General features: G+C 36.0%; 1 protein-coding gene across 2 annotated transcripts in view; it reads right to left on the bottom strand.

Annotated features, from left to right (window-relative positions):
• Positions 1 to 25,949, bottom strand: part of LOC145690042 (cytochrome P450 4C1-like) — a 90,720-nt gene that overhangs the window by 21,334 nt on the left and 43,437 nt on the right. For both annotated transcript variants that reach the window (XM_081764541.1, XM_081764543.1), the window contains exons 3-9: positions 22,937 to 23,027; positions 21,076 to 21,261; positions 13,669 to 13,738; positions 10,189 to 10,315; positions 9,596 to 9,683; positions 5,088 to 5,197; positions 610 to 678 (exon numbers count right to left, since the gene is read on the bottom strand). In XM_081764541.1, the coding sequence (XP_081620667.1) occupies positions 610 to 678; positions 5,088 to 5,197; positions 9,596 to 9,683; positions 10,189 to 10,315; positions 13,669 to 13,738; positions 21,076 to 21,261; positions 22,937 to 23,027 (741 nt within the window). The remainder of the gene's footprint in view (positions 1 to 609; positions 679 to 5,087; positions 5,198 to 9,595; positions 9,684 to 10,188; positions 10,316 to 13,668; positions 13,739 to 21,075; positions 21,262 to 22,936; positions 23,028 to 25,949) is intronic.

Genomic DNA, 25,949 nt, shown 5'->3' with positions numbered 1-25,949 from the left:
ATTTGTCCGATTGTGTGGCAGTTGTGACAATTTCTGCATGTGGGAGTTTTGACCATTTGTGTTGGAGTTTTGTCCATTTATGTGGGGATTATGACCGTTGCTATGTGTGGCTGTTCTGTCTATTTGTGTGGGAGTTATGACCGATTGTGTGGGCGTTTTGACATTTCTTGAGTGTGGGGGTTTTGACCTAGACCCGAAGACACAGCTTCTCATTACCTGTAATTGAACAAGGGCTCCTAGCACCAAAATGAACGCTCTACTATTCAGACATAGGCCTCTATGCTCAAATTGTGATTAATATCGTCATATAACACTTCAATAGTCAATTCGACTTCTACAATATTTCCATCTATGCTAGCGTATATTCTATTTGTTGAATTAATTTTTTTTATTTTAAAAATTATTGCCAATTCGTCAATATGTGTAACGGTAAAACCCGTGTTATGCAAGATATTGGTGTATTTACCATAGATTTTATATTGCAAACCAACTCTGAGACAGAAGTACTAGCTATATTTTCACATAGGAAAAAAATCTCTTTAAAAATAGTTTCACGTTTCTTTGCTTTAAAAGGGAAAGAGAAAGGGGAAAAAGGAAGTAAAAACATACCTGGATATCTGGGTGAGACCCTAACAGAAAAAATGTAAAACTGATGGCAGTTGCTGTTGTGTCATGGCCCTGAAAAATAAAACGTAATTAGTTTAGTACTTATATATAAAACAAGCGACATAGGATTCATCGAGAAAATATTTAATTTATTTGCTGAAGGTACCCATAAGACAATATTACGTGGGATAGTTTAGCAAATTGAGGATAATAGCCACGATGGAAAGAAAGGGTTTTTTGAAGAAAAATGTTTATTACCTTAAATATAAAGGTAACCAAGAAAGTTCTGTCGCTTTTTCTGGAGGTCTGTGTTCCATTGGCCCTCACACTGTGAGTTAAATGCGAATAGAGATAAGGAGAAGGTCAGTTGTTGGTGTGGGTATATTCAACATACTTCTTCAGTTACATCGTGAACTTCCGTAGGGACAGAGTGAACATGGCATCTCCACAGACCGTCATAAGGGAATGTATGCTGTACGAGTTCAAACTGGGGTCAAACGCCGCTGCAACGGGGCTGAAGATATGCCAGGCCTTTGGTGAGGGAGTCGCGACTACCCGGACAGTGCAGCGATGGTTTAACAAGTTTAAGGATGGTGACTGACACTCGAAGACGCACCACGTACCGGAAGACCAATACATGTACAAAATGATCTTCAGGCAGCAATTGAGGCGAACAGTGGCCAGACATATGAGGAACTGGAGTACAATTCAGTGTGAGTGGAGAAACCATTCGGCACCAGCTCCATCAACTTTAGAAGCACTACAAGTTGAGTCGATGGGTTCGACATGATTTGACTCCGAGCCAGAAGGCAACGCGAGCAGACACCTGTATTTCTTTGCTGTCTCGTCTGAGGAAAAAAAAAACATTTATGGACACGGTGTTGACATATGATGAGAAACACGTCCTATACGAAGTTCCACGGTGCTGTCATCATGGATCAGGATCCCATGAACAATTCCAAAACAGCCGAAATCAGCACTGCACAAGAAGAAGATAATCCTGTGTGTTTAGTGGACTGCTCGCGGCATCATGCACCGGAAACTGCTACAAGCTGATCAAAGCATCAATGCAACTGTGTACTGTCAGCAGTTGAGCCCTGTTCAAGAAAAACACAAAACTCTGGAGTCAGCATTTCTGAATCGCGAAGAGAGTCTCCTGTTACGGACAACGCTAAGCCCCATGTGGCTAGGAAACCCGGGACACCATTCTACGCCTTAGATGACAAACATTATTGCATCCGCCATACAACCTGGACATTGCACTTTCCGATTATCACCTGTTCCATTTCTTGGACAATCACCTTAGAGAACGCCAGTTCAAATCCCTAGCAGAGGTGTAAAATGCACTTGACGCTTTTTCACTTATGGGCTTCCAGAGCGTTGGCAGAAGATTGTCGATGCTGCTGGGGACTACTTTTGATCTTCGAGGTACATCTTAGGTGACAGTAGCGTACCCAGGAATTTATTTCGGGGGGGGTTCAAACTAAATATGAAGCTATTTTATATTAAAATTGCTAAAATTGCCCCTAAAATTAGGCTAAATTTTTAAAAAGTCGAAATTTCGGGGGGGGGTCCGGACCCCCGTGTCCCCCCCCTTCCGTACGTCCCTGTTAGGTGACATATCAATGTTCGAATGTGGTGGGTGAAAAAGCGACAGAACTTTCTTCGTTATCTTTATAGCACAACACAACGTCTATTACTATCTTTGGTCAAGATCAGGTTAGTTCCTGACAAGGAACGAACATGAACGTGTCATCCGGACATCCGAATCAAACCTAGTTCATTCGATAAGCATAACAAAGATATCTTCATGCACAAAAAATTAGAAGTCATGGACAACGGGATAAACCCGTGCGGCCCATTAATCCTGTTATTATAAGGAAAATCGTAGACTCGCAGTGAAATAGCTATTGCATCAACACTGTTCATTGGAAAGTCATGGTTTATAGTTCATTCTCTTCAGTGTGAAACAAGCTTTCCAGAGGTTCTATGAATTGGGGCCCATAACGTACGTGAAGAGGGAAAATTGGAAGAAGGTCGGGAAAATTTCCTCCAGAAATTCCTATCAACAACTTTGGACACCTGTGGAGTGGCCCCGGGTAAAAGCACACAATCTAAATGTATCAAGCAAAATACTATAGGGAATAAGAAATATGTGTACCAAGTTTGTATTGATAGACACAATAGATATGAGGGAAAAGCGTGTATTGTTATTCAAGCTTTTGGCACTTAATTTTTTTCAAGTTGTTCATGGCATCTTTTTTTTTTTTTTTTTTTTTTAATTTTGCATGAACATATCTTTGTTATGCTTATCGAATGAACTAGGTTTGATTCGGATGTCCGTTCCTTGTGAGAAGAGGTATGATATATATTATTCCTTTCATCAACTGCAGAAATCAAATTGAATAATCATGAGTTTGGCGCGAAAATATTTATTACCTGTATTAAGGCCAAGGTTTGCCTACTTTTGAAGCAAGTTGGAAAAGATAAGAAAAAATTGACAAAATACATTAAAGTGCCATAAATGATCGAAAATTGACCGTAGGCAGTTTACTGAGACAATGAGCTTGACAACTGCAAGCATTGATAGGATTATCACCCAGCTTCTGGAAATTAATAATAATAATAATAATAATAATAATAATAATAATAATAATAAACACCAAAATGGTTAGGCCCTTAACCAACCTTAAGATAACTAGGCGCAAGATTTGAAGAAATAATCTTCAGCCGAGTCAAAATAAAGTTCTCTAAGGAAGATGGGTGACATATACTTTGTTTTGAATTTGTAGAAAGTGGCTATGATACATTATCTCCCAAAAGGGCAAACAGTAACATTGAGCTGTAATGTAGACCTAATTTGACACATTCTGCCTTCAATCTCCTCCCAAACCTAAAAAAAAAAAAAAAAAAAAAAAAAAAAAAAAAAAAAATGGAAGTCTTCTATAAATGAGAGCTACTGGTGATAAATTTGGGAAGTTTTCACCAAGTTTGGCTTTTTAATCTAACTCTATGGCCTATGGTACCGGAGGTTCAATGCCGCGTTCAAAAAAGCTCTCCATTGACTCCTGTCCTTTGCCAACTTGATCCAGTTTCTACTTCGTATTCCTATTACTGTGAGATCCATCTTGATATTATAATCCATCTGCGCCTAGGTTTTGCTAATGTTTGTTTTCCAATTAGATATCCAGCTAAAACTTTGAAAGCATTCCTATTTTCTTCCATTCTGGCTACATGATCTGACACCTGAGCCTCCTAGATTTAATTGACCCTGACAATGTTTGGTAAACGGAACAAATTACAGTTAAGTTTGGCTTATAAGTTAGCAATAACAGCTCAAAAAAAAAAATCATTCCTTTCAGAGTACTGAATATAAAAATCATCCCTTAGAGAATACACAATACTAGTACTTCATGTTTCATGTAGATGATACCATGAATGTCATTCAACAAACTAGCAGAATATGAAATACTAGCAGCGTTCATCCCGCTTCGCTGCGGTCACCCTGGAACGCAATAAACTTTGTTACTTAGATAATTTTTACTTTTTCGCTTTCAAGTGATATGATAAAAACCATAGAAGAATGTTAACATTATATCGCCTGTCATTTATGTTAACCCGCCGAGTGACACGGTCATGCGGGTTGCATATAAATACGTTTATTTTTACCTATGATGAATAACTAACAAAGGATTTGTACGTTATGGACACTTGAATGGTCAATTATCTCAAGACACTGGTAATTAAAAATTAAAGTGATATGATAAAAACCATCTAGGGTCCAAATCCTAATAACCCCCAAAAATAAAAGAAATTGGTTCAGCCGTATTAGCGTGATGAGGGAACAAAGGATTTTGTACGTTCTCTTTTATATATAAGATATATCTTTATCCTCCGTAAGCCAAAAGATTTAACCATTGTACTGATGCCATTTTGTAAATACGAAACAGAATACTTGGTACGCCGTCCCTAGATTAATGGTCAGCATGGTTGGCAATCGATAATTACAATCCAGTTGGAAAATAACTTGGCTCAACGTAGTTTAAAAGGTACCTTGGCCAACCATCATCCAACGTAGTTTAAAAGGTATGTTGGCCAACCAACAAGTGTTATTTCTTTCATAGGGATCACATTGGTAATTGGGTTGATTGGTAAATGTGCAGAAGAGCAGCTAATCACAATGTATAGCCAGCTCTGGAATATGCTAACGTACTATTTGTTCTGTTCGTATTGTTTCCCACTGTTTGTACTGTTTGTTCTGTTTCTACTGTTTGCACTGCTAGGGCAAAAACATTCTATTACCAGGGCATATTTTACTCAACACTTGAATAGAAGAAGGAATTATATTTTGCAAAAACCCCTCTCTCTTTTACATTCGTCTTCCAAACAGTGAGCTGAATGCCTATAAGGTAAAAATTATAACATATAAGTAATGTAATTTTATACATTTCTGGATGTGGAAGTCTAGAGGTTTGTAATACCTCAAACATAAATGTATCCACTTCTTCTCTTATTTCTTCGTCAGTGAGAACATTTCCATTTTCAGAAGCTTCCAGTAACAAATCCAAGAAAGCTAATCTCCTCTTCTGACCTGGAAGATAAGATTTAGACTATGAAGAAAAATAAAATTATATAGAATACGATTAGTTATAGATTATGTATAGACCCTACGATAAAAACATATAGAAGATAAGATTGAAATTCAAGCTTGATTATTTTCTAGTATCATTCGTTCATCTTGTGCTGATTATATATATATATATATATATATATATATATATATATATATATATATATATATATATATATATATATATATATATATCGTGAGATATAGACTATGTGGAAGATATAAAATATGTAAAAGGTTGGAAGTCATGCTTAATTATTTACAAATATTGTTTGTATGTTCATCCTATTTAATTCTCCTGAAACGTGTCCTTAATGAAGCTACATATCTACTTTTAAATAGATTATTTACATATGTTAATGCTATGGACTTAATTGAAACTATATGTAATAAGTTTCAGTTTTCTTAATTATTTTAAAATGTATTTATTTATAATTTATGAATGACTTTTTCGTTTAAAGAAATAAAACAAGAAACTGGACATTATTTTGCAAGGATAAAGAAGAATTTCTATATAAAAATACGCAGTGGTATTCTACAGGCTGTCCAATATACAATGCAGCTAGGAGTTTTGAATAGTAGAACTTCTGAACCTGAAGCGATACACAAATAAAGGTTGTACCAAAATGAAGCTTTGTTCATGCATATATTTTAAATTAGGAACCAACGATTGAAGTGCACTAGTAACCACACAGTGTTGCCAGATGTAACTGAAAGTGTAAATCATTTTTTTTTTTTGCAAAACATGTAAATTAACTCATAACTCATACATATGGATGTTCTGTCGTTAATTTTCAGTTTGTTTAGTTGGAGTAGCTTGGAAACTATGGAGTGGAAAAAAGAATTTTTCATTTCCACCCATAACTAATCAGATGAGGCCTCTGTAAATTGGAACTAGGGAAATCGTAGTTTTCATAAATTAACACTCTGAATTGGCAACATTGTTGATGTTTGAGTGCATCAAAAGATGTGTTGAGGATCTGTCTACATTATTCAATTCCTGAATACAACGAAAAAGAAACTTTGAAATTATCATGATAAAACTTTTACTTACATGCACCCGGCAATTCTGCTCTTCATTTCTATGGGGTCACTTAGAGCGAGAGGAATACAAGAACAATTCTGGAACTATACAAGACCTGCAAATGAACATTCGCAGTGCCATTGAGAACATTAACACTTCTACTCTTCGTAAAGTTGCTGCTAACATGGTGAAACGTGTGAACCAGTTTTCGAATCAAAACAGGGGACACTCCCAGGATCACTGTAGAGCTGATAACTCCTTTCGTGATAGTAGCAGTGTTGCAGGGTGCATGTAAGTAAAAGTTTTATCATGATAATTTCACAATTTCTTTTTCATTGCTTTCAGGAATTGCATAATGTAGACAGATCCTTAACACACCTTTTGATGCACTCAAACATTAGCAATGTTGCAAATTCAGAGTGTTAATTTATGAAAACTACGATTTCCCTAGTTCCCCTTTACAGAGGCCTCATACGATTAGTTATGGGTAGAAATGAAAAATTCCTTTTTCCGCTCCATAGTTTCCAAGCTACTCCAACTAAACAAACTGAAAATTAACGACATAACATCCATACGTATGAGTTATGAATCAATTTACATGTTTTGCAAAAAAGTTGATTTACACCTTTAGTTACATCTGGCAACACTGTGTGGTTCCTAGTGTACTTCAATCGTTGCTTCCTAGTTTTAAAAAATATGCATGAACAAAGCTTCATTTCGGTACAACCATTACTTGTGTCCTAGTTGCATTGTATATTGGACACCCTGTATAAATGTATTTAAGTAAGTATTACGAACGGGTTCAAATTTACCATTAGGTCCAATAAGTCTGGGCATAACATTCTTTGGTGAGTACGTTGAGTGAAAATTTACTAAACAAGAGTAAGCAATATGGAAAAATGCAGTTGTTGAATAATAATAATAATAATAATAATAATAATAATAATAATAATAATAATAATAATAATAATAATAATATGATTAAAGTAATAGAAAACGTCCTCCAAGTAATAATTCTTTTAACAATCCATTTGCTTTAATCGTTGGTAGTTCAAACTGAGTGTAGTTTTAACTTTATATGTATAGTCATGTCCAAAATGATCGTGGCATGTCTATAATATGTTGTTGTAGGAATATAATTTGATAACGATGTCACCCGGTATTTCTTATAATGATAGCATATTGTAAGGATCCCCACATCAGGACAAGAGCACCTGTCAATACAACACGTGCTATTGATTATAAACAGAAGAGCAGAAGAAAAGCCGACACGAAAGGTACCGTAGATCGCCGAAAGAAGACGGACCTCACGGAAGGACCTGAAGAGGACAGATAAAAGGCGGACAACCGAGGGACCCAGCATCAGTCGTCCAACTGATCAAATCACCTACACCGCCCTGAGGTCGCACTGGACTAGGGGTACACCTATCTTTAGCCGAGGTCGCACTGGACTAGGGGTCATTTCTACAACCAAGCCTCGCGAAGCTTCCTTGAGGTGAGGGGGCTATCCTTCAAGACTCACCAGCACCGGTAGGTGCCTTGGAGACTGCCTTGAGAGAAGGGGCACCGTACAAACACCTATTTCCTCTCATCTGGATAATAAGAGAGACACTATTTTACTCTTTGTAATCAAAGACGTTTTGTATTTAACAAATTTTTATAATAAATTGGTGAAGGGGATAAGTCTCGGTCCATTATTGACTCTACCAAAGTCATCACAATGTGTATAATCGGCAAAGATATGTATGTGGTAAATTTCATGTCAAAGCAGCAGTAAATAAGAACAATATATAACCAAAAAAACTTTCTTGTCCATTTAGCAACATTTTATTTTACCCATTCTAATTTTCGAATTTATAATTATTTTCTTATGAAATTTACCACAAATATACATTTCCCGATTATACACACAGTAACAGTATTAAAAGTACCCTACAAAATCATTGTCAAATTATATTCCCACAACAGGACAGTTATAGATATGCGACAATCATTTTGGACATGACTGTATCTTCGGTAAACAGTTACATAAAGGCACGAGCGTAAATGAGGAGTTGCAAACACCTTTCTGTCTAGGGAAGGCAAAACATTAAATCCGGACCTGGCTGTGTGTTAAGGATTTTGAGGGAGTGGCCGTGTCTGTGTACAGGGAAATTGTTCCTGTACACTATTTCCAGAGCTAACTGTTTGATTCATACCGTGTCAACTCGATTCTAAACCGATCTTTTTTCACTTTTTTTTTTTTTTTTAATTCAAGAAATGTTCCTCGGTTTAGAATCGGCATAGTTTAGATGACACTCTTTATTGTTAAAACGATATACTCTTTATCGACGCAATCTGGAAATATCGCCAGAAGCCGCCCCAAGTAAGTTTTCATTATCGTATAGCCTCGGTGCGGTGTTGCCAAGTCAGTGGATTTTCTTCTAATTGTAGTGGTTTTATAGAGATTCGGGAGAAATCGTCGGTCACGCGTTTTAAAAGTGTTCAATCTCGAATGCGCTTCACGCTAGAGAAGACGGTGCTCTCTACGATGTTGACAAATAAATAAGGGACAATGAATTAGAATCATCATCTAATGATGATGACTGCCTACACAATTAAATGACAGAAAATTTATTCCATATGTTTTGTATATTAATTACATTAATAAACTTAAAGTTTGTTGTAAATTTTCGTTTTTGATTTCTGCCTTACAAATTAGTGTCGGCTTATAACTAAGGTTGCCATAATTTTTTTGCTCCAATATACGGACAAGCTTTAAAATGATGACCCATCAAAGATATGGTGCCCAAACACAGAATAAATATTTAGAAATTTCTTACCTAAAAATCACCTTTTTAGGTTATCACACAATTGTTTACTGTAATACTTAAAACACTATTGGAAACTAGCTGTTTTATAACTTTTTTCATTAACACGAATATAATAAATCATGTCATTAGATTACATGTATCAAATCTAACCAAAAGAAGCCTTGAATGGAAAAATGAGACACTTTTTAAAACCGTAACCTATGTTATTAATAGTTACTAAAATATAAGTTACCGTATATGATGGAAACACAATTCTTTTCACCCGAGATTTTAGCAATTCCCGACTCGGGAATTTTCGAGCAGCTCCAAAAACTGTCAAATGCGGACATTTTCCTATTTCGTGCTTTGTACGATATGGACACGGACACGGACTCAAAAATACGAACAGCCCGTACAAAATACGGACATATGGCAACCCTACTTATAACTGAATAAATATAGTATTTCTTGCTAATAATTCGATGTTGGTTATGATTTACAAAATATTTATAACAATTAAGTAAAATTGAAAAACATTGTCACCTATTGCAGATTCTTCAGAAGTTTCATCGTGTTTGACACCATTCACTTGAGCTTTTTGTAGTCTTTCTTGTTTCCTTTCACGAATAACCTGGATGAAAACAGGAAACAGAAGAAATAATATAATATGCGAGTGAGTGTTTGTGCAAATACACTATATTAAATTTTACCATTAGAGGACCCAGTTTTGTATTTTGTTATTGCATTCTAACAATTGTAGAGTAAAAGAAACAAATGTAGTTAGAGATGCGCACGAGACGAGTCGAGACAGGATTTTCCTAACAAAATTCGAGAAGAGACACGGCTCTTCCAACAGAGAAATATACATTTTTCGAGTCGAGACATCACTTTTACAGCACATTTTCGAGACGAGACAGCCCCAAATTTTGGCTCGTGCGCATCCCTAAATACAGTGAATTCTAAGAAGTTTCTGGTAAACATGATAATTCTTAGTTTGGTTAGGGACATAATGCATGGAAACTTCTCAGTGCAGAGCAAAGGATTTTCCAAACAACAGCATTTTATTATTGATTATTATTATTATTATTGTAATTATTATCGTGGCAATTAAATGTTATATATTATGATTTACTAACCTTTGTACTTAATCCATGCAAAATGTCTAAACTGTTTGTCATTTGTTTCCTGTATTTACTTAAATTGAATAGAAAATCAGGTCGAAGCCATATCTTGAAATGTCTCTTGTGTATGATATCAGTAATACTGGAAAAACAAAAAATAGTGACGGTGAGTGGGGCAAATCATAAAGCATAAAATGCATAATATCATTTCAGACGTGCAGTTCGTATTCTTAAAGGCACAAAGATTGGTCATAAGTATTGCAATATTTCCACAACCCAAACAGCAGGCGCGTTTATACGCATCTTCAGTCAGTTTTTAGTGGCAATGACACAATGTCTGATACATGAACTGTCCGAATTCAAACTCGGGCGTAATGCTGCGAAGCAACTCAATATTTATGTCATGCAAAAGGGAAGATATAGTGAGCCACAATACAGCAATTCACTGGTTTCAGAAATTTTGCGCAGGTTGCAAAAATGTTGAAAATCAGTCAAGGTTCGCCCGCTCCAGGGTAACAAATTCTGAGGTCACACGATACGCCATTGGCGAAAATTCAACCAACCAACGCACGACAATTGACAAACCAACTCGGTTTATCCGAGTCCACTGTAGTGTGCCTTCACGAACTCGGGAAAACCATCATAAGTTGCCGCATTGTGCCACATGAAATGAGAACAGATCAGGCACAGAGGAGAGTGGATGTGTGTCGACAACTGCTGCAAAATCCACATGATGTACGATTCCTGAAACGGACTGTCACATGCGACGCAAAATGCGTGTTTTTCTTAAATCTGGGCAAGAACAGTGGTTGAGCAACGGCTAACTTTCAGAACCGTTCATCAAACAGAACCGTTTTGAGCATAAAATCATGCTCTCGATATGGTGGAACTACGAGGCGACAATTCACTTCGAGTCCATTCCTAACGATCATACTATGAATATTGGTCTTTATTCTAAACATTTGGAGCTGATGTATGCTGCACTATACAAAAAATATCTTGCATTCATGCACCGAAAAACGTGTCCTAATGCAACAGGATAACGTAAAACTACACTTGGCTCGAAAAACGCAACAAAAAATGTAGGCACTTGACGGCATTAAATTGACGCCACATCTGGGATCTTATCCCTTCGGATTACTGCCTGTTTTGGTCCATGGCGCACTTTCTGAAGAAACGATGCTGCACCAACCAGCAGGATGTACAAACAGCAATAGGTAAATTCTTTGCTTTTAAAGACAAGATGTGGTATCGACGTGGAATTGAGAAACTAATCCAGTCTAACTCGCGGGGTTATACTAAATGTTACCTGCTTTCAATGTACTGTAATAAACTTAGCTATGTCATGTACCAAAATATTGCAAGACTTACGACTCAACCTGGTATTGTAGGCATTCAACAGAATCATGAAACTGAGATAATGCGTAATTTAAAAATATATAACAGCGCTTAATACAAATAAGATTGTAGTTTTACTAAATAGAGGGTTTAAAATAACAAACAATTAATTTGTAAATTTAGGTTTTGAATAGTTGTTATAATATAACAAGAGTGAATAAAGAATTTACTGCAGCAGAATAAAAAATAAGTACAAAAAATCGCTATATCAAAATAAAATTGAAGAAAAAATTGCTACAATAAATAAAAGCAATGGTAGAATGCCTACTTCTGGTGCGTGAGATCCTTTGTTTGATCCCCGGTCAAGCGAGTTTGTTGCGGACATCATGTCCGTGGGTACTCCCGTTTCCTCCCACTTTCTCATTCCACAATTTTTCCATCATCACTCACTTACCTTTGTCATGGTCTCCCTTAGCCTAAAGGGCATAAGCGTGGGACGTTAAACTGAAAGAATTTATTTCATTTTTATTTTCGAATACATTTATGGGAATGTTTTCTTGTGTGATTTATTTATATATAATTTAGGCAAATAACCAAGTGTAGTAAACGGAAAACGATTAATTAAATGTGAGACTGAACACAATACTTTCCGCAAACTGGTATTATATTGTGAAAAAAGTACGCATAACAAAAGTAGGTAAAAATGTATCCTTTTCGATACTATACTATGTATGGGGGGCCCCGCGGTGGCTCAGTGATGGAGCGTTCACCTCTGGTGCTTGGGGTTCTGGGTTCGATCCCAACCCCCGCCAAGTGAACTTTGTGGTGGACAAACACCGTGCGTGGGTTTTATCGGAGTTCTCCCGTTTTCTCCCACTTTCTTCATTCCACCATTTCATTCATTACTCATCATCACCGTCTCCTTTAGCCTAACCGGCATAACCGTGGGACGTAAAACTCAAAGATTTTATTTCATTTTCATTTCACTATACCATGTATCTTCATCTGACACAAAATACTACTATAATATCGAAATGTTACACTATATGCATTATTTTGTTAAGTGTGTGCAACGTGTTCACAGCCAAAAGTAAAGTAAACAGTGTAACGTATCAATTCTATAGTGCGTATCTTCATCAGACACAAAATACTGCTACAATATCGAAATGTTACACTATATGCTGTATTTTGCTAGGTGTTTGCAAGGTGTTCACATCTAGTATCCATTTAATATATATTGCTTATGTTGTCATAATTTTGCTCTTATTTGTTTCGTAATGGGTCAAAACTAACATGATAATGCAACTTGGAAAGAAAGGTGAAAAGTGTAATTTAACGTTTCTGGCTAGTTAGGGTTGCCAGATTTTGTAAATAAAAAACCGAGACACCAATTTCAGACTATATGTAAAGTCAGGGTTCCTACTCATTTGGTCAGAATGAATTAATTACCTGTCTTTTCTAAGTTACTACTCACAATTTTCCAGTTCATTCTAATACACACACACACCCCCAAGAAAAAAGCCCCACAAGGGATGTATAAAGAATGGAAAAGATAACAGAAAGAACTGCCAGACATCCCTTATTTCGAATTCCGATTTGTTATGTTTAATAGGTCCTAAATATTGGGCCAATTACGACACACCATTCCATTTATGATTAAAGAGATACTTTTTCTTTGCTACGTTATCACCTGAGTCAGAAATACTATCCTAAAAGAAGTACAAATTTAGCACTTAGCAAGAAAAGATACATTTACGATAAAGTCAGAACGCTAATCAAAAAGGTTTTGATATTTTTAATTTTTTTCTTCCTTTCGAGGCTAAACATAGGACGAAAGAATGGATATGATTTTCAAATATCTTGTTCTTTGTTTGATAAAATTAATTGACTACACAACCCGTTTTTAGCTGAGACATACTACTTCGTGAGATTGATTTTATTTTTCAATCTGAAGAACGAAAACCGGGACAAACAGGCCTTCCGAAAGCCTTTTTCGGAACAGTTAATTCTTTCATTGAAAACCAGGACATCTGACAACCCTATGGCTAGTAAATGTTTCTGGAATTCTGGAATGGATTAGTAGATGTCATATGAATATGGTGTTGAAACATTTACGTTTCAAATAAATTATTAATATAATTATGGAAGATTACTTACTTATGAATCGCTGTGATGTAGTCAGCATCTTTGTTGTTCTGGAAATCAAGATCTATTCCCATCGCTGTTTCTGAAAATAAATAAAATTGAAAACTTTGAAATTATATTTTTAATTTTCTTAAAAATAAAATCTTCAAGAAGTCTACAATAATTTAATAAGATTACAGATTACCTTATATCTAACTAAAGAAAAGCACAGAAAAGCATATACAGGGTATTAATGAACTAAACCGACAAACTGTAAGAGGTGATTCCTCACATCAAAATAAGAGAAAAAGTTCATATGGACCTGTGGGGAAAGGTGCATAGTTTCAGAGCTAGGGCTGTCCAAAATCGCAAAACAGCCAAATTTCAAGAGGCCCTATTTCGAATTCAAGAAACTGTGAATGGTGGTCTTTATCAACGTAAAGGAAGTCATGCATACGCAGTCCAAAATGCACATTTATTAATGTTCAATGGGTGTACAGAGTATTCCCTGTAGGGTGAAATTCCCAGACATGCCATCAAGAGAATTTTGAGATGTGCCCTGACTTTATGATCGGTCCAAAGTAGGCAAACGATTGATAGCAGTGAACACGAAATCCTTTGGCGCGATGTCGGAAGTGTTAAGGATCGTCAGCAGTACTCGGGAAAACGCATGCTGCGGTGTTATCTTTCACGCTTGTAAGTGAAGAAAGCGTGAAATATACCGTAACGAAATACATCGCATCACACGTTATTCTGAACACACACACACAAAACATGGAGCTGCCGGTTCCTAACTCTTCCGACTTCACTCCGAAGCATTGGATATCCATTGTTGTCAAGGCTTACCTCCTGCCTACTTTGGTCCCTCCTTGAAATCAGGTCAAATCTGAAAACTCTATAGAGAGCATATCTGAGAATTACAGCCTGTTGAGAATACCCTGTACACCTATTGAAAATTGATAAAATATGCACTTTTGGATTGTGTATGCGTGGCTTCCTTTACGCTAATAAGAGCCACCATCCACAGTTTATTGAATTCGAAAAATGAAATGAAAGCTTTGAGTTTTACGTCCCATGTTATGCTGGTTAGGCTAAAGGAGACGGTGATGATGAGTAATGAATAAAATGGTGGAATGAAGAAAGTGGGAGGAAACGGGAGAACCCCGAGAAAACTCAAGCACACGGCATTTGTCCACCACAAAGTTACTATGCGGGGGCTGGGAACGAACCCGGGACCCCAAGGACCAGAGGTGAACGTTCTACCGCTGAGCCACCGCGGCCCCCTCTTGAATTCGAAATAGGGTCTGTTGAAATTTAGCTTTTTCGGGATTTTGGACATCCCTAGCTTGAAACTATGAACTTTTCGCCATAGTTCCATATGAACTTTTTCTCTTATTTTGATGTGAGGAATCATCTCTTACAGTTTGTGGTATAGTTCATTAACACACTGTATATATATATATATATATATATATATATATATAGTATGGCGCTAAATTCGTTGTACAAAAGCAGAGGAGTGATTCCTGGGAGTAAAACAAACAAATAGTTCCAATAAACATAGGGTGAAAACCCCATCGTTTACGTGTTATAGGCTACCGAAATCATGAAAAAATTAATTTTAAAGGTTTATAGCTCCAAAAGTATGGGACCTACCTTGGTCGGCTCAAGACTTTACTTAGCAACTAGTATGTGCTCTATCCAAAAATACATGTTTTAGAATCCTAAGGTACTCAGGCAACAATTTTTATGGAGGTAGTTGGAGAGTACTTTATATCAGAGGCCCATAGTCAAACTCCCTTTATAAAAATTGTTGTGGAAGCAACTCAGGATTCTGAAACACGCATTTTTGGATAGGGTACATACTAGTTTCTAAGTGAAGTCTTGACCCGACCAAGGTAGGTCCCATAGTTTTGGAGCTATAGACCTTTAAAATTCATTTTTTCATGATTTCGGCAGCCTATAACACGTAAACGATGGGGTTTTCGCTCTATGTTTATTGGAACTTTTTTGTTTGTTTTACTCCTAGGAATCACTCCTCTGCTTTTGTACAACGAATTTAGCGCCATACTATATATATATGATATGTATTCTGCCTTTATTGGCAGGTCACTTGCCACAGCTGAGAAGCTTCCATGCTCCGGTACTCCGCTAACCTCTTCGTCTTCATGCATGATCTTTTTGTTTTTGTATCGTCCATTAATTGTAGTCTCCTTCGCCCCTCCCTCTCTTTCCTGCCACCATACTCTCTAGGACGTCTTTCATGATAAAATTTCTTCTTAGCTAATGTTCCAACCAGTTTCTCTTCCTCTTCTCAGTAATATCTAGCAGTGTTCTTTTACCCCCCCCCACCATTTCTAACACCCTCTCATTCTGTTTCCGCTCGATCCAACTGATTCTTTCCATTCTTCTCTACACCATATAAGGACAGTTCTCTTCATTTTTTCTATATTTGACGCTATATTGAGTTATAGTACAAGGCGCGGGCATGCATTTGTACTTCCTAGATACCTATACCACTTATAAATGTAAAGTTGTCGTGTATAAATAAACTTCATATGATAGTGGCAGAATTAAAATATTAACATGTGCTTCTTAATGTCTACATTATATAAAATGAACCATTCATATTGGCAGAAATATTCATTTGTATCGTACTGACATATGAGTAAAGTGTCATATTCCCGCCGTAGGCAAGGAAAAATGTTATAACTTCCATTTGTGCGGCACGCTAATTCCTAATAGTAAACCGATATGCTAATAGGTGTCACTACTTGCGCTCTCTGCCTGGATGACGGCAATAGATGTCGTAGCGTGTAAGTAACTTGCTGATTTAAAACTATTGTGCAGACTAGTTGCAACGTAAAAACAGCATTCTTTTAATAATATTTCTAAGTAGGACCGTAATCATTAGATTTGAGTGTTATTATTCGTGTATTTCTACAGAATATATTGTGAATACTTAATTACAGCTTTAAAACTTATTGTTTCAATGTAATTACATCAAAATATGAGACGCACCTAGAAAGTAAGTTCCAAAAGTTCCTCAAGATGGCACGAGTGGTCTGAACGGGACGTGCTTGCACAGGAGTGTATGAGGAGCACATAGCAGAAGTTGTGTGGAGTTAATGGTGACAGAAAGGTAAAAGTGGCTCTATGTGTCTTGCCGAGTGTGAGGTAGGTGCAGTAATCATGTTTCTCCACGCTAAGAAGCTGTCGGCTTCAGAGATCCACCGATAGTGACTTTGAAATATATGTGTGAAAATGGGTGTCCTATATGACACCAGAAACAAGAGTCGATGCACTGGTAACTTAGCGGTTCGCCCGTCAAAACCAAATTCAAACATTATCTGCCCAAAAAGTGTTATGCATGTCTTCTGAAACCGACAGGGTGTCCTCCTCATCCAATCCTTCCTTACCCCTGGGGCATATAATCACTGTCGAACGGAATTATGACACTTTTTGGCAACTGCGGAGGGTGATCCAGAAAACGAAAAGTCGAATCCTGAGCGCAGAGATAACGTTATTGCATGATAACGTACATCCCCATGTACCAAGGCTCACGTAGACTATTCTGCAGCAATATTGTTGAAATATATATTTGATCATCCCCAACCTCGCACCCACCGACTTTCACCTGAAGCGATTTCTGGCCAAACAACGTTTAGACAGTATAGCCGAGCTGCAGACGGTTATGGCATCCTGGTTGTAGTCGTTGGCAGCAGAATTCTTTGATAAGACAGTGCATATATTGAAATGCAGGTTATGTATCATAAATTCCACAGTAATAAAATAATTTTCTTCTGATGTTCGTCTTCATTTTACAGTCCATCGGAATTTACTTACTGGATGCACCTCGTATGACATGAGCTGTAATCATATTCGTTATGTTCTCCCTGTAATCACATACTGACAGTGACGCACATTCTATTTGTCATATACATTACACTTGAATCGCGAAACTGACCACGGTGAGCTAACCAACAATACACAGACGATGCATAAGTTGGAATTAGCTCATGTTAAGTCTACGGAAGAAGTCACTGCTCTCTGTTCTTAAAGAACACGCTTGATCCTTGATATCTCGAAGTACCTATATAATGTTCCCTGAAAGAACTACCAGCTCTTTAGTTCAGTGGCGTATGTAAAGGGGTTTCGGGATTTAACCCCCCCCCCTTGAACAATACTATGGAGAAATAAAAATTTACTATATTAAGGTATCATATATATATATATATATATATATATACACAAATCGCGCTTCTTCTGAAAGGATATGACGCGTTGAGTGCTTGAAATCCCTTTGATAAAATTCTGTCGAACGTCGCTATTTCAGTTCATGCTTTGTTTGCTCTGATCTCTCAAATCCTTTTCATGCGTTTTCCCCGTTTTTGGTCTATTAACGGTATATTCAAGAAAAAGACAAAATTAGACGATCACTCAGACGAATGCATTTGTTTTAAAACTTTACATTCTTTCCAAATCCAATATTGAATCCTGCCACAGAACAAAGGTTTATTCGTTAAGGGGGCAGACTACTGAAAATTTTTGAAAAACTAATAACTTTTTCTTTTGCCCGTTTTTCGTAAGTGGAAAGAGGTAATAAAATGTAACTTACCGCAATAATAGATAATGCTATTTTACACCCGAAAATACGGATCGAAAGAATTTTCAGTGTTGCCATCCATAGAAATAACAGTGTGAACAGAATTTGAATTACTCAAAAATCTAGGTAAAGGCAGCGACTAGAAAAATAAACTCAACGGTAATTGATGACTTATCATGCTGTCTATCCTTCTTGTTTACTACTTTTTAAATAATATTTTTATTTATTTTATAAACCTTACATAGATTCTTACAAAATAAATAAGTCATTACAAAATAAATAGAAACATTATTTAAAAAGTAGTAAACAAGAAGGATAGACAGAATGATAAGTCATCAATTACCGTTGAATTCATTTTTCTAGTCGCTGCCTTTACCTAGATTTTTGAGTAATTCAAATTCTGGTCACACTGTAATTTCTATGGATGGCAACACTGAAAATTCTTCCGATTTGTATTTTTAGGTGTAGAATAACATTATCTATTATTGTGGTAAGTTACATTTTATTACCTCTTTCCACTTACGAGAAACGAGCAAAAGAAAAATTATTAGTTTTTCAAAAATATTTAGTAGTTTGCAGCCTTAAAGCGATGAATCTTATGATTCCTTATCTCATTGGGATCATATGAAGCCGTGGGCATATTTGCAGATCCCAAACGTTTCAGCATATCCTCTGATCTGATTGGTCGATACAGATGCGATATCACAAGACATGATCTACATATAGCACAAAGTAAACGAGAATTGCTGTTGGCTGTGGTAGCCGAGTGGTCTACATTACAATGTTGTCTGAATGAATATACAGCATATTCAGGTGCAATGATTAATGTAGATAAAACTCAACTTCTTCCGCTTGGCACACAAACACAGCAAAATTACTGTGGATGGGTAACTGTATCCTCATATTTGAAAATTCTTGGTGTTAAATTTAATTCTCGAATCAGAGATACTATAGATCTAAATTATAATATATTGCTCAATAATGTACGTCAAGTTCTACAGATGAATAAGTCACGCCAATTGTGCTTATTATCACGTGTATATTTCATTAATAATCATGCATTTTCAAAATTATGGTATATTTCACAGATTTTTCCAATGCCCAATATATTAGCAAAGAAACTTACAAGCGTAGGTAATTGGTTTCTTTGGTATGGACATGTTTTTCGTGTAAGGTATCCGTACACATGCTTACCTAGAAAAAATGGTGGTCTTGCTCTTGTCCATGTCGAATACAAAGCCAAAGCCTTTTTCAATCATAGAGTCATACAGAGCATGATGAACGATTCTGCAGGAATAAGTTTCGAAATTCTAACAACTCTTCTTAAAAACACTGGAATTAATTTGCCAGTTAATATTCAAGTAATTCCAAATTCTTTCTGGTATTATAAAGATGTTGTGTGTGAGTACCTTTATTGTAAGGCTGGGTTACAAGACAATCAGTTGAGCTCAGTTAAGTCTCTGTACATAAAACTCTTCAAAAATCTTGAACTCCCGCCTTCTAAATTAACAACTAAATACCCTGATGTAAATTGGACACAAGTATGGCAGAATGTATTTTCATCTCATGTCAAAATTTTACTTCAATCAACGTGGTATGCTGTAGTAAATGATATAGTTGACACAAATTCTAAAAGACATCGTTTAAAATTCGGAGATACGGACAGCTGCATACAATGTGGTCAAGTAGATAATATAGAACATCGTTTAACAAATTGTACTGCAACAACAGAAATTTGGAATTGTTACCAGAAATTAGTTAGTAAAATTTGTCGTACTGTTCCAAATATGGTGCAAGTTCGAACATTATTAAAACCAGATATTAAGTTCTTTCCAAGAACTAAGAATAATGCTGTTATGTGGTTGGCTGCAAATACTGTGCATTACATGTTATTGTGCTATAAGAGTCATCAGCAACAAAAGTATTATGATTACATTTATGATCAATATCGTCATTTTCCACCAGTTAGAAGAAAAGAATTATTTGCAAATTTCCTAGAAATTGCTATAAATGATTGGCTTTCTTAACTAAATATTCCCTATACAAATACTTTTCTTGACAATGCATATTGTTTAAAGATAAAGTGATATCCTAATTGCTGAGTTTGCTACGTATGATCAAGAGCTATTATAAGAGTGAAATGATTCTATTTTTGTGATTTTTATATTTGTTTTAAATACTTTTATTGTTTTGTAAATGTATATAAATTGTTAATAAAAGTGAATAAAAAAAAAAAAAAAAAGTGGTCTAGTGTAACATGCTAGTAATGAAAATGTTTTTGGCGAGTGTTCGAATCCTGCCAATGGACAGTTTTTTTTTTACTACTTTTAAAAATGTTTATAACACTTCTTTCGTTAAAATAAGATTAAAAATAATATTTAAAAAGTGATTTAACGATCATTGTTTTAAAATTTTCATTAAAATAAGTTTGCCATTGTACTATATAGATCCACAGCAAATGTAGTAGTAGTACGTTTGCCCTTGTACTATATAGATCCACAGCTAATGTAGTAGTAGTAGTAGGAACGGGTTAGAAGCCCCGCAGGGGTTGTTTGGATTATGTTCTCGACATCAAATTGGCAAGAATGCTGAAACGTTTGGGATCGGCAAAAATGCAAGCCGTGGTCGCGCAAAGTATTTAAATGTTTGAATCATGTGACACCGCGATATGTGGTCGGTCAATTATAAGAGCAAATGATACATATCCCTGCGCAGTGATGTCTCTTATAAAAAGATTTAGGTAGTATAATGGGTCGGCATAGTAGAATAATTGATAATTGCAGAAAAAAAGATTTTAAATATATATTTCTTACCAAGTATATAATTATACTTACCAAGAATAATGTCCAATGTACACAAAGCAACTTTTGGGAAAACATCGAAGCTAGCAGATCCAATATCTTCCTGTAATTTCTTTACAAACACATTGGAGCATTTATTAAACACTTCTATAAACTGCTCAAGAATTTTAAAATGAAACGTTGGAGTTATGATTTTCCGGTGGGAATGCCATTTCTGACCTAGAATTAGAGAAAAAAGAAATAATTGAATCAACAACAAACGAAAAAAATTAAATACATAAATTATTTGAGATAAATGAAACGAACACCTGACAATTGCGATTTGCGATGATTGCGATTGTGTGAAAACCTGAGATATTTGCGATAAATTCTTTCCAGAGCCATTTCAAAAATATAAGTTGACAATTGCGGCCATGTTATTATTGTTAACTAATCTTGTAAGTCTATATGAAATTCAGCATTAAAATTTTATATCAAAGCTAGCCGAAGACTGTGGAGTGAGAAAATTATTCACATAAAGATGCATGACTAACTGGTACGCTGAGTTAAGGGGGCAGACTACTAAATATTTTTGAAAAACTAATAATTTTTCTTTTGCCCGTTTTTCATAAGTGGAAAGACGTAATAAAATGTAACTTACCACAATAATAGATAATGTTATTCTACATCCGAAAATGCGAATCGGAAGAATTTTCAGTGTTGCAATCCATAGCAATTACAGTGTGACCAGAATTTGAATTACTCAAAAATCTAGGTAAAGGCAGCGACTAAAAAAATGAACTCAACGGTAATTGATGACTTGTCATGCTGTCTATGTTTCTTGTTTACTACTTCTTAAATATTGTTTATATTTATTTTGTAATGAATTATTTATTTTGTAATAATTTATGTAAGGTTTATAAAATAAATAGAAATATTATTTTAAAAGTAGTAAACAAGAAACATAGACAGCATGATAAGTCATCAATTACCGTTGAGTTCATTTTTCTAGTCGCTGCCTTAACCTAGATTTTTGAGTAATTCAAATTCTGGCCACACTGTAATTGCTATGGATGGCAACACTGAAAATCCTTCCGATTCGTATTTTCGGGCATAGAATAACATTACCTATTACTGTGGTAAGTTACATTTTATTGCCTCTTTCCGCTTACGAAAAACGGTTAAAAGAGAAAATATTACTTTTTCAAAAATATTTAGTAGTCTGCAGCCTTAAGATGATTACGACAGCAGAATATTTATTGAATATAGTTGTTCTCGGACAATCAACCAGGTGAATTCTACATCGTCTAACGTTTCGAGAACCAACAACATTGTTTTCGTCTTCAGAGTAAAGAATGAGAGACCAAAAGTAGAAGCCCTTATTATATAGGTGCTGGCAAGAAGGGGGGTGGAGTTTGATTGGTCAATGACGACATCCAATCAGCGTCTGTCTATGACCTCAATTATAATTGGTTTGCCTGGGTTGGTTGACAAACTCTGATTGGTTGTTTTGAATACGTAATCTTCTCGACCTTCATAGGATTATTGTCAAACGATTGTGTTACATTATTTCGTTAAGATCTTCGTTTATCCTATTAACCGAAATAAGCAATAAGTCAAATAAAGTTACTACTTGCTAAACAATGAAGTGATTAAAAAAAAAAAGAACCTGGCTTAATCGTTTCTGTCAGATTGTGCAATTTAGAATATAGTAGTATCTCCAGGAACTTAGTTCTGGAGATTAAACTAGAATGTTTCTGTTATCTAAAATCCTATATCCTGATACTACTTAGGTACAGTGTCCAGATACAACAATCCTTACCTGACTAGGATAATAAAAAATTAGAGAGACCAACTTTCAGCTATTATTTTGCATACTTATTAACAACTACAAAATCATAATGCTGTATTTTACCTGTGCTAGTCAAGAGTCCTGTTCCAAGCCAGTCATGTAGAAAATTATATACAATTGATTTGTCAATATACTTCGCACTGCCTAAAACATCCTGAAACATAAAACAAAATAGGTTTTCAAAAATCTGATTAAAGAATTCATTACTTGTTCAAACAGAAATATTACATAAGAGTGAGATAGAATTTTACGAAATACGACCTAAAGAGCGAAAAGGGCTTGGACCACCCCCTCTTCTTTTTTTGTTCATCAAATATTCGAAACTGTTTGGCGTAAAAACGGGAAATTTTATATATACTGTATGCTGGCTATGAACCTTGAACTAAGGATAAAATAATGTTTTACGAAGTTGATTAGTAAGAAGAAAAGCTGGCTTTGTTCTTTTTTTTCAAAATAAAACTTTTAGTTTTCTGATACTACTTTTGTGCTAATGTTCTCCTTGGACTATAGACTATGGGTGTCGTGTCCGTGGGTTTCCTCCTATATTCTCATTCCACCAAGTCTTCCATTCTTTTGGCGTAATCATTCGTCTCCTTTAGCCTAAAGGGCATAGTCGTGGGACGTTAAACTGAAAGATTTAATTTCATTTTCATTTCTAGTGGCCCCGCGTAGCGTAGTCGCTAACGCGCCAGCCTTCGGTGCGAGCGGATCCAGGTTCGATTTCCAGTGAGGGCACTTGTTCGAAAAAGTGTAACACGCTTTTTCAGGCCAGCCACCCTGAATGAAGTTTTTCTCATTCACACCAGGCAAATGCTGGGATGGTACCAAACTTATAGGTCCCAGGCCACTTCCTTCCTTCCCCAATCCTTTCTTCCTTCCCTTTCCCCGGATAGTGTGTTCGCCGAGGGATGTCATCCCTCATACGTAACGGGCTAAATGTCTATAGATGTCAAAAGCCCGGAAATCTAAAATCGTAAATTTTCATTTCTAGACTACGAGCAAGATGGTGTTTTGTGACATTCAACATCGTAAAGGATTTTGAAGGTTTGTAAATGTTTTCCCGGTCTCGAAAGTTAAAATTTAATTCAAACATGCTCTATTTACCCCAAACTATAGGTAAGAAGAAGTTTTAAGAAATTCCACTCCGAAAAATAGGAAGAAGGAGAAAAATATTTTGCATCATTACTTCCAATTTGTTTTCAAACGCTGCTAATACAACCATGAAATATGTATAGTGTACATTTTGAGAATAGCAATGTCATGCGAGAAGTGGATGTGGCAAAGTTTAGAGACTGCGGAAAAACATTTTGTCAATGTCTTTTCGAAAATTCGTTTTGACGGATAAGAGTTGTGAGAAACAATTTCTACGGAATAGAGAGAGAACCTTCGATTTCGGGGATTCCGAACACAGCAATTTAACATGTGTCAACTTTGATGAGCGTATTTCCAGCACGATCTAGCACTGAAATATCACGATGCTGGTAATAAGGCTTTCATGGCATATAATGCCATCTATCGGAGAAATAATGTATCAGTTTAAACTGTCCAGCTGCGTCAGTTCGTTGGAGGCAGTCATTTGAATCAGCTGCGGTACGTTGAGCTCGCATACTACATGGCAATGCTCCAGTTCACATGACTGTTGTTCCAAAGGCGGCAGTGAAAGACTGTGGTTTCGAAGATATTTATCACTCACGCTACAGCCCAGATTTAGCACTATAGCCTTGATAACAACTTCCAATTATTGCGACTGGGAACATCCTTCTACTACTGCTTAATACTAACTTCCGGATATTCAAAATGAATGGTAGAAAGAACGAATAAAATACAATGTGGGTAAATTTCTTTTCTTTCTTTCAGCACGTTATCGCCACCGGGAATCGAACGCATGACCACATACACTAAAGGCGCTCATGCTAGCCACTACACCAGTATAGACTGGGATTTTGGTGTATGTTTTAGATAATGCAAATGCATTCACGCTTAACATGTACAAAAAAAAAAAAAAAAAATCGATTCTGTTCGGACAAATCGAATTTATCGAATTGTAAATTTGTGCCACGAAATCAGTATACTTGTGAGTGTAAAATAACTACATAGATGTTTTCTAGATCCTTGTACAATATTCCTTCTATATTCGTGTAACCTAATTCACGTGGTAACACATGAAACGGGATAATCAAACCGTTAATTCAAATTACAGCTGATGACTTTTAAAAATGAGTTTTTACCATATTTTACTATAGCATAGAACAATCTTTTAATTGACCAGGATAGCAGTGCGGATTTTGACTGAGGATATTGGTGTTGTGTTTACCTCAGTCACTGCCAAGGATCTTATAAAATAGAGGATATTCCCTTACTACAAAATCTTGAAGCCATACGTCACAGTTTCGCACCCCTACTCTGCCCACTCCTTCCAATAGGGTCACAAAGTTTTGAGCCAACAATCATGGCGGAAACGAAAGTAGCCAATCAGACGATGACAGAAACGAGAGTAGCCAATCAGACGTGCCGATGCTCGGTTGTTTTTTGGCTTCACCGATTTAATAGGATGAAGATATATATGGGCAGATCCTCTGTTTATAACATCCTTGGTTACTGCGCAAGTACGGCTGGACACGGGAGCGGAGAGTATCCCTGCTGCGATGTATCCAACGTCTTTTTCAAAGTTATAGAAGATGTTATAAGTAGCCTAATCTGTTTACGCCTCTTAATAAAGAACGCCATTTATTATATAGGTGTAGTTGTTATTGAATGTAGGAATGGTTCACCATCTCTGCAGTAATAGGGAAGTATTGTGGATAGCAATACATGCATGGAAATAACCAATGCAAGAACAACATAGCATAGTGGCAGTGAGCTTCTACCATTCATTAAAGAGACTGTATAAAATTTATTCGATTTCAATATAAAACAGGAGCAACCTGTAAACGGCAGAAATGACGATGTCAATGACTAACAGATTAATTTATAAGGTTATCCAACTTTTTTTTTATAGGGTTATCCAACTTCTTCAATGCATTAAATACGTGATCGACATGTTGACTTCTTCAATTTTGTACGAGTAACATTCAAT

Source organism: Thermobia domestica, chromosome 7, assembly GCF_964235325.1.
Source record: "Thermobia domestica chromosome 7, izTheDome1.hap1.1, whole genome shotgun sequence".
NCBI classification, from domain to species: Eukaryota; Metazoa; Arthropoda; class Insecta; order Zygentoma; family Lepismatidae; genus Thermobia; species Thermobia domestica.
The sequence above is the reverse complement of the archived record's forward strand: the minus strand, read 5'-3'. Positions and strand labels throughout refer to the sequence as shown.